The 10,771-nt window shown below is 43.1% G+C and overlaps 1 protein-coding gene across 2 annotated transcripts in view; it reads right to left on the reverse strand.

Annotated features, from left to right (window-relative positions):
• LRP11 (LDL receptor related protein 11) overlaps positions 1–10,170 on the reverse strand; it is a 35,539-nt gene extending 25,369 nt beyond the window's left edge. For both annotated transcript variants that reach the window (XM_069973757.1, XM_069973756.1), the window contains exons 1-2: positions 9,374–10,170; positions 3,808–3,965 (exon numbers count right to left, since the gene is read on the reverse strand). In XM_069973757.1, the coding sequence (XP_069829858.1) occupies positions 3,808–3,965; positions 9,374–10,028 (813 nt within the window). In that variant the 5' untranslated portion in view covers positions 10,029–10,170. The remainder of the gene's footprint in view (positions 1–3,807; positions 3,966–9,373) is intronic.
• Positions 10,171–10,771: the final 601 nt, after the last annotated feature.

The raw sequence follows: 10,771 nt of genomic DNA on the forward strand, positions 1-10,771 counted from the left end.
GTACAGGTGTCTCTATCCATTGTACAGGTGTCTATAACCATTGTACATGCATATGGGTGTTTCTATTTATTGTACAGGTGTCTATCTATTATACAGGTGTATAGGTGTCTCTATTTATTGTACAGGTGTACAAGTGTCTATAACCATTGTACATGTATATGGGTGTTTCTATCTATTGTACAGGTATACAGGTGTGTCTATCCATTGTACAGGTGTACAGGTGTCTCTATCCATTGTACAGGTGTACAAGTGTCTATAACCATTGTACATGTATATGGGTGTTTCTATCTATTGTACAGGGGTCTCTATCTATTGTACAGGTTTACTATCCATTGAACAATTTACCCAACTACTTTCTATGGTACCAGGTTCACTCAGTGTTCCGAAAAGTAATTCCCAAATGAAGTAAAGGCATCTATCCTACCGGTAATAGACTATCGATTTTTGCCGATATATATATATAGACACATACACTATTAGCTTTTTAGCGTAATTGGTTCTAATAAAAAGTCATAAAAATGGGATTTGTAGTTTGCCTCAGTCATTGTCACATATAACGTGTATAACCTTAGGCCAATGGGGGACCTATGACCGTTTTTTGTTGGATTGTGTGTTTTTTTCCCATTTGTATTTTATGTACATTCATAACTTTTTATTTTTATAAACTTATATTTGTAGATACATATTTTTACATGATATGTAAAAGCAGAGGCTTTAAAAGGGGTATTCTACTCAAATATAACTTTTCATATGTTGCTGCCCATGGTGAGACTTACAATTCCTTTCATACTTATTATTATCTATTAAGTCTACTTCTCCCAGTTCTGAGCTGCTGCTTTCTACTAAAGAAACAAAAAAACAGTTCTCTCCATTCCCTCCTCCCTTCTGAGATGGTTGATGTGAAAAAAAAGTCCCTATTTGCAGCATTTCTGTAATGCCGGGAAGGAAAACAGTGAGTTCATCAGTAACTTGACCTCAGATTAACCCTCCAGGCATTAGAAAGAAGCTACAAAGTTGCAGATACAGCCTGCCAGGGACTTGTTTTCATCACCCGTCTCAGAAGGTAGGGGGGAGGTGGGGAAGACGGAGTGAAAAGCTCACACACAGGGGGAGATTTATGAAAGGCTGTAAATATACACCTGGTGTAAACTGCCCACAGCAACCAATCACAGCTCAGCTTTCAGCTCTGGTAAAATATAAGAGGAGCTGTGATTGGTTGCTGTGGGCAGTTTACACCAGGTGTATATTTACACCCTTTTATAAATCTCCCCCACAGTGTTTTGTGTCTTCAGTTGAAAACAGCAGCTCAGAACTAGGAGAAGAAGACTAAATAGACAATAGTAGTATAGAAATTGTTAGTCTCACCATGGCAGCAACATATGAAATTAAAATAAAAATAATATGTAGGCTCTCTAGGAGTAAATCTTATATGGCTGGTTTTATGAGGACAACTAGATTACAGAGAGATGTTTATCATGAAAAATATCGTGTTTTTATCTTTTTTAAAACATTTTAAATTCATACATTGGTAAAATTCATGATCATACAAAATAAATGAAAATAAATCCAAAAGAACAAAAAACAAAACAGTCAAATAAATGATTCATGGAGAGTGAATATTACAATTCAAAATCAAAAATAAGAAATAGATGAAAATAAAAATAAAAATCTAATGCTCTATATTATGGTTTACTGAAATTAGAGTGTCAGCGCAGGGCCCTTGCGCTGTCTGTTTTAATAGTTGAGATCGTTGTTTACATATGCGGTAAGTCTCTTTGAGATATTTTAAGCTCTCTAGCCCCTTGTCTTGTACTGATTCCGAACCATGTAACAGTATCGTAGTACAGCTGTATTGTTTAAAGTAGTGGCAATTGCAATATAGCGATATAGATAGTAACAGTTGTAATATAGTAGTATGTTTAAATAGTGATGTTTGCAACGTTTTAGTTCAATAAATCCCACTTTATGTGCATCTGTATATAGACTGCATTGGTGGATAATCCACCTCTCACCCGATATCTTGTAGTCGATAGCCGTGTAAGAGATGAATCAGTCGGACTTCAGATTGTGTGGTTGTCCGGTCTCTGTTGTTCTCACTTGCCGGCGTGTACAGAATCTATCTATCCGGAGGCTGTCACTATGTCCGCATGGTATGGAGCGCGCGCTCATTTGAATCTCTGATAACGGTCCTGGTGAGTACAGGATAGAGGCTACGAGAGTAGTTAGATATAAATCAAAATGTCTTTATCGGTTGAGTTATCCTTATCAGACGCGTTTCTGGAGTATGCTCACTCCTTTCCTCAGTGAAAATGGATAACTGTCATTTGTCATTTGACAGTTATCCATTTTCACTGAGGTCCGGAATCAGTACAAGACAAGGGGCTAGAGAGCTTAAAATATCTCAAAGAGACTTACCGCATATGTAAACAACGATCTCAACTATTAAAACAGACAGCGCTGACACTCTAATTTCAGTAAACCATAATATAGAGCATTAGATTTTTATTTTTATTTGTATTTTATTTTCATCTATTTCTTATTTTTGATTTTGAATTGTAATATTCACTCTACATGAATTGAATCATTTATTTGACTGTTTTGTTTTTTGTTCTTTTGGATTTATTTTGATTTATTTTGTATGATCATGAATTTTACCAATGTATGAATTTTAAAATGTTTTAAAAAAGATAAAAACATGATATTTTTCACGATAAACATCTCTCTGTAATCTAGTTGTCCTCATAAAACCAGCCATATAAGATTTACTCCTAGAGAGCCTACATATTATTTTTATTTTTATTTTCTGTGTTATTCTTGGGCGCCGGAATAGTAGCGCACTCGGAGTACATATCCTACATCTCCCAATATCCATAGTAGGGTGGAGTAAACATACATTGTTTGCTTTTCCAAACATATGAAATTATTTTTCAGTGTAATAACCCTTTAAACCCACCCTACACATTTACAAAAGCATGGGTTTAAAGAAGCACTGCAGATTTTTTCCTTTTTTTTCTTGTATCGTGCAGCAACGTCCATTAATAGATAATAAAGTAGAGGCTCTTGTGTATATATCTAGGTCAGCTAATGTGGTATGTGTATGATGTTATCCTGTAGTCCACGGGAAGTTAGCTGATACAAAACAGACCACTTCCTCTTACACATTAAGTCTTCTCATATTTAGTGGTCTGAGTAGTGGTCATGACTCGGCTGCATTAACCCCTTAAAGGTATATACCACTAAAAAACATATTTACACCATTATATTCTTAACATCCCAGGGTAGAGACCAGCAGCCGGACCAATGCGTTTATATGTTGTGGGCGGGATAAATGGTAACGGTAGGAATTATGCTAGAGAAGCACACTGAAATACTATATGTGGCCGCATTTTCTCCAAGGCAAAGTATTGTATCTCATAACATTTACAGACAACCTTCCCGGACAGAAAACAAGGAACCATGGTTACAAATCCACTCTGATCTTTATGGTTCATCAGTCTTGGACCATTTCATCTGTAGCTTCTTTGTTCAGGTGTGTAATGCAATGGAAACTGGATATTCTGATGGCTGCACATTTGTTAGTTCTGGACACAGATGCAGCGTTTGAGGATGCAAAGAAACATGGATAAATCGGCTGGAATATTAGTACATGTAACAATAACACAGGCTTTACTATATATTTAGATGGTAACTGACGTATGTTCTCAAAATGCATCACTATCACCATATAAACTATAAGAAGAATGATAACTGACGCTAGAGTAACTCTAAGAAAACTAAAGATGTCTAATATAATCCAAACCATCATACCTTCATTTCTACTAAAGGGTCCCCTCGAAGCAGAGTCCACTCATATCGAATAATGGCATGGTCATCACTGCTTTCACGTCCATCCAAGACAACCCAATCGACCGGCAGCTGAAGTACAATGTCTTGTCCTGCATTGCTGTTTGGTGGTTTGTCAGCATCTGTAAGGAGAACATTAACATTGTTTAAAGGGGCACTCTGGAGAAAAAAACGTTTTTAAATCAACTGGTGTACTTATCAGCTGCTGTATGTCCTGCAGGAAATGGTGTATTCTTTCCAGTTTGACACAGTGCTCACTGCTGCCACCTCTGTCCATGTCAGGAATTGTGCAGAACAGTAGTAAATCCCCATAGATAACCTCTCCTGCTCTGAACAGTTTCTGACATGAACAGAGGGGGCAGCAGAGAGCACTGTGTCAGACTGCAAAGAATACACCACTTCCTGCAGGACATACAGCAGCTGATAAGTACTGGGAGACTGGAGATTTTTTAAACAGAAGTCAATTACAAATCTATATAACTTTCTCACACCAACTGATTTGTAAGAAAAATAATTTTGCCGGAGTACCTCTTTAAAGCAATACAAGCATTGGTCCTTGTGATTCAACTGTATTAAAATGTATTCAATATGTAACAACTCAGTAAATCTTCACTATCAAGTTCTGTTAATACTAAAAACATATTCTAAACATATTGTGTATTGTACAGCACACAGATAGTATACAGTGGTGCGCTGTGTATGGGGTACATCACCATCTGCTATGCCATCTGCTGAATCTCAGGAAGTGAATGTTCCTTTCGGAGATCTCCTGACTGCACTATTATATGCTGAATGGAGATATTGTTTTCCAGTATTGTACACATCCATTACATAGCACTGATCTCATGTCTCATGGATCATAAAATATTTGTACTTCCAGTGTTACCTATGAGAGACACTGGAAAAGGAGCAGAGAATCAAGTAATGTGTCAATCTCAAAATCAGATACTTGAGTCTGCCACTTTCCTGGGTTATTTAACAAATATTTTATTTGTTCTTATGTCATTTTGTGTAAAAAATAAAATTCTATGTATGTAAAGGGGAATCTGTAACTGCTCATACTCTAATGTCATTCGTCCAACGATCTATACATCCCAAATGGTGCATTTACACAGGGAGATTTATCTGACAGACTTTTGAAGCCAAAGCCAGGAATGGATTTGAAAAGAGGAGAAATCTCAGTCTTTCCTTTATGACCTGTTCTCTGTTTATAGTCTGTTCCTGGCTTTGGCTTCAAAAATCTATCAGATAAATCCCTCTGTCTAAACACACCATTACTCCCAAGAGTAACGCACCTACACTGCCTACAAGCTTATATGCCTAAATAATTGGGATGGGATTTTTAAATGGGCACTTCCCACCTATGTGATTCCTAATATATTTCTAATACACTTGATTTACCAAAAATGACTTCTTACCCTAAACAAAAAAAAAACAACTTTAAAATGTTACCCTAGATGTCTCCCTTCTCAGCAATCTGCTGTCCACTGCTTGTTGTTAGCAGAAATGGGTGTCTTCTAACACTAGCGACAGGAGTGGGCGGGGCTTAGCATGTGTTATGTCCCAGAAAGAATAAGAGAAAGTCTTAGAAAGCCTAGGCTGAGTCAGTCTGCTGCTGCACATTTAAAAAAGTTTCAGAGCTCCCGGCATCATAATGTCTAAATGGAATGCTTAAGTAAGAGTACCACCTTAACTTAGGTAGCTTGACAGTAAGGTTTTATTCCCACATTCCGTGCACGGTCTGTAAATACGGATAATGTGCTACGAAATGGAGTAAGAAGCTCCTGGTATCATAATGAATGATGATGCTGGTAGCTCCTTACTCCATGCCACAGCGCATCATTCATATATCTGGACTGTATATGAAATGTGGGAATAAGGCCTTACTGTCAAGTTACCCTTGTATTGTTGAATAAGTTAGTACTCTTAAGTTAGCATTCCATCCAGAGACTGTGGTCTTATACTTTGTTAAAGTTATAGATGGCAAAGCCCCAGGGTGTCACTACTGAATGATTAGTTATAGATGGTAATGCCCCAGGTGACACTACTGAATGATAGGAGTTATAGATGGTAATGCCCCAGGTGACACTACTGAATGATAAGAGTTATAGATGGTAATGCCCCGGGTGTCAGTACTGAATCATAGGAGTTATAGGTGGCAATACCCAGGTGACACTACTGAATAAGAGTTATAGATGGCAATGCCCCGGGTGATACTACTAAATGATAGGAGTTATAGAGGGCAATGCCCAGGGTGACACTACTGAATCATAGGAGTTATAGATGGTAATGCCCCGGGTGATACTACTAAATGATAGGAGTTATAGATGGTAATGCCCCGGGTGATACTACTAAATGATAGGAGTTATAGATGGCAATGCCGCAGGTGACACTACTGAATGATAAGAGTTATAGATGGCAATGTCCCGGGTGATACTGCTAAATGATAGGAGTTATAGAGGGCAATGCCCAGGGTGATACTACTAAATGATAGGAGTTATAGATGGCAATGCCCAGGTGACACTACTGAATGATAGGAGTTATAGATGGTAATGCCCCAGGTGACACTACTGAATGATAAGAGTTATAGATGGCAATGCCCCAGGTGACACTACTGTATAATAAGAGTTATAGATGGTAATGCCCCGGGTGTCAGTACTGAATCATAGGAGTTATAGGTGGCAATACCCAGGTGACACTACTGAATGATAAAAGTTATAGATGGCAATGCCCAGGGTGACACTGCTAAATGATAGGAGTTACAGATGGCAATGCCGCAGGTGACACTACTGAATGATAGGAGTTATAGATGGTAATGCCCCAGGTGACACTACTGAATGATAGGAGTTATAGATGGTAATGCCCCAGGTGACACTACTGTATAATAAGAGTTATAGATGGCAATGCCCCAGGTGACACTACTGAATGATAGGAGTCATAGATGGCAATGCCCCGGGTGACACTACTGAATGATAGGAGTTATAGATGGCAATGCCCCGGGCGACACTACTGAATGATAAGAGTTATAGGTGGCAATGCCCAGGGTGACACTGCTAAATGATAAGAGTTATAGATGGTAATGCCCCAGGTGACACTACTGAGTGATAGGAGTTATAGATGGCAATTCCCTGGGTGACACTACTGTATAATAAGAGTTATAGATGGCAATGCCCCGGGTGTCACTACTGAATGATAAGAGTTATAGATGGCAATTCCCTGGGTGACACTACTGAATGATAGGAGTTATAGATGGCAATTCCCTGGGTGACACTACTGAATGATATGAGTTATAGATGGCAATGCCCCGGGTGTCACTACTGAATGATAAGAGTTATAGGTGGCAATGTCCTGGGTGACACTACTGAATAATAAGAGTTATAGATGGCAATGCCCCGGGTGACACTACTAAATGATAAGAGTTATAGAAAGCAATGCTCTGGGTGACACTACTGTGTGATAAGAATTATAGATGGCAATGCCCCAGGTGACACTACTGAATAAGAGTTATAGATGGCAATGCCCCGGGTGACACTACTGAATGATAAGAGTTATAGATGGCAATGCCCCGGGTGACACTACTGAATGATAGGAGTTATAGATGGCAATGCCCCGGGTGACACTACTGAATGATAGGAGTTATAGATGGCAATGCCCCGGGTGACACTACTGAATGATAAGAGTTATAGGTGGCAATGCCCAGGGTGACACTGCTGAATGATAGGAGTTATAGATGGCAATGCCACGGGTGACACTACTGAATGATTGGAGTAATAGATGGCAATGCCCCGGGTGACACTACTGAATGATAGGAGTTATAGATGGCAATGCCCCGGGTGACACTACTGAATGATAGGAGTTATAGATGGCAATGCCCCGGGTGACACTACTGAATGATAAGAGTTATAGGTGGCAATGCCCAGGGTGACACTGCTGAATGATAGGAGTTATAGATGGCAATGCCACGGGTGACACTACTGAATGATTGGAGTTATAGATGGCAATGCCCCGGGTGACACTACTGAATGATAGGAGTTATAGATGGCAATGCCCCGGGTGACACTACTGAATGATAGGAGTTATAGATGGCAATGCCCCGGGTGACACTACTGAATGATAAGAGTTATAGGTGGCAATGCCCAGGGTGACACTGCTGAATGATAGGAGTTATAGATGGCAATGCCACGGGTGACACTACTGAATGATTGGAGTTATAGATGGCAATGCCCCGGGTGACACTACTTAATGATAGGAGTTATAGATGGCAATGCCCCGGGTGTCACTACTGAATGATAGGAGTTATAGATTGCAATGCCCCGGGTGACACTACTGAATGATAAGAGTTATAGATGGCAATGCCCCGGGTGTCACTACTGAATGATAGGAGTTATAGATGGCAATGCCCCGGGTGTCACTACTGAATGATAGGAGTTATAGATGGCAATGCCCTGGGTGACACTACTGAATCATAGGAGTTATAGATGGTAATGCCCTGGGTGACACTACTGAATCGTAGGAGTTATAGATGGCAATGCCCCGGGTGACACTACTGAATGATAAGAGTTATAGATGGCAATGCCCCGGGTGACACTACTGAATGATAAGAGTTATAGATGGCAATGCCCCGGGTGACACTACTGAATGATAAGAGTTATAGGTGGCAATGCCACGGGTGACACTACTGAATGATTGGAGTTATAGATGGCAATGCCCCGGGTGACACTACTGAATGATAAGAGTTATAGATGGCAATGCATCAGGTGACACTACTGAATGATAGGAGTTATAGATGGCAATGCCCAGGTGACACTACTGTATGATAGGAGTTATAGATGGCAATGCCCAGGGTGTCCCTACTGAATGATAGGAGTTATAGATGGCAATGCCCAGGGTGTCCCTACTGAATGATAGGAGTTATAGATGGCAATGCCCAGGGTGTCCCTACTGAATGATAGGAGTTATATTTGGCAATGCCCTGGGTGACACTACTGAATCATGGGAGTTATAGATGGTAATGCCCTGGGTGACACTACTGAATCGTAGGAGTTATAGATGGCAATGCCCCGGGTGACACTACTGAATGATAAGAGTTATAGATGGCAATGCCCTGGGTGACACTACTGAATGATAAGAGTTATAGGTGGCAATGCCCAGGGTGACACTGCTGAATGATAGGAGTTATAGATGGCAATGCCCCGGGTGATACTACTGAATGATAGGAGTTATAGATGGTAATGCCCCAGGTGACACTACTGTATGATAGGAGTTATAGATGGCAATGCCCAGGGTGATACTACTGAATGATAGGAGTTATGTAGGGCAATGCCCAGGTGACACTACTGTATGATAGGAGTTATAGAGGGCAATGCCACAGGTGACACTACTGAATGATAGGAGTTATAGATGGTATTGCCACAGGTGACACTAGTGAATGATTAGTTATAGATGGCAATGCCCCGTGAGACACTACTGAATGATGAGTTAAAGATCTTAATGCCCCGGGTGACACTACTATCTCTATAGTAGACCTTACCCATGCTGCTGGTGACAGTGCGCAGAGATGCCCAGGAAGCATTGCGGCCTGTGAGGGTGAAGCTGGCATAGTCCCTGTGAGGGGAGAACTGGCAGACATTGTGTCCGTGGTGACTGCAGTCAAAAAGGAAGCAGCTGAGTCCCCGACCCGACCTCTCCACCACAGCGGCGGAGCAGCGGGGCAGGGTGCAGCACTCCTCCAGGCACTGCCGCCAGCTGGACACCTCCGCCGGAGCCTGCAGGAAGGTGGCCCCGGCCTCCAGAGAGTCCTTGGTGCGGATGATATAGTCCTCCTGCCGGCTGAAGTTACACAGATCCTCCCCGGAGTCCCCGGAGGGCCGCACCGCCACTTCCTGCAGCTGCTGCCGCATCGCCGTCTCCTCGTCCTCCCGTCCACTCTGCCGGTGCCGGTGCCCGGTGTCCTGCGGCCAGTCCTCCGCCTCCCCCGGCCTCTGCTGCTGCAGCTGCTTGCGGAATTCCTCCAGAAGCTCCTCCACCCCGGAGATCTGAGTGCGGAGATCGGTCAGCTGCGGGGCCGGAGAGCCGGGGGAGACCCTGCGGCAGCTCCCGGGATCCCCGCACAGAAGCAGCAGGGAGAGGCAAGAGAGCGCCGGCCCCACCGCGGGGATGTGATGAGAGGGGAAGGGGTACAGCATGGCGGCGGCTCCTCCGGTACCGAGCGGTCACTATACGGAGCCTGACCGTGACATATTGCCGGGACCGAGCTAAGGCCGGAGCATGATCAGCGCCCCCTCCTCCTGCGGTCTCCTCCAGGCCAGGTGTATGAGGGGAGGCGGCCGTGATCAGCACCAAGGAGGAGGGACAGCGCCAACCCCCGCCATCCCTGTGACATCACCTCCATCCATCCTGTGCCTGCCATACTGCCATCCCAGTGACATCCCCTCCATCCATCCTGTGCCTGCCATCCCTGTGACATCCCCTCCATCCATCCTGTGCCTGCCATACTGCCATCCCTGTGACATCCCCTCCATCCATCCTGTGCCTGCCATACTGCCATCTCAGTGACATCCCCTCCATCCATCCTGTGCCTGCCACACTGCCATCCCAGTGACATCACCTCCATCCATCCTGTGCCTGCCATACTGCCATCTCAGTGACATCCCCTCCATCCATCCTGTGCCTGCCATACTGCCATCCCAGTGACATCCCCTCCATCCATCCTGTGCCTGCCATACTGCCATCCCAGTGACATCACCTCCATCCATCCTGTGCCTGCCATACTGCCATCCCAGTGACATCACCTCCATCCTGTGCCTGCCACACTGCCATCCCAGTGACATCACCTCCATCCACCCTGTGCCTGCCACACTGATCCTGACATCACCTCCATCCATCCTGTGCCTGCCACACCGCCATCCCAGTCACATCATTTCCATCC

The sequence above is a fragment of the Dendropsophus ebraccatus genome, chromosome 6 (genome assembly GCF_027789765.1).
Source record: "Dendropsophus ebraccatus isolate aDenEbr1 chromosome 6, aDenEbr1.pat, whole genome shotgun sequence".
NCBI lineage: Eukaryota > Metazoa > Chordata > Amphibia > Anura > Hylidae > Dendropsophus > Dendropsophus ebraccatus.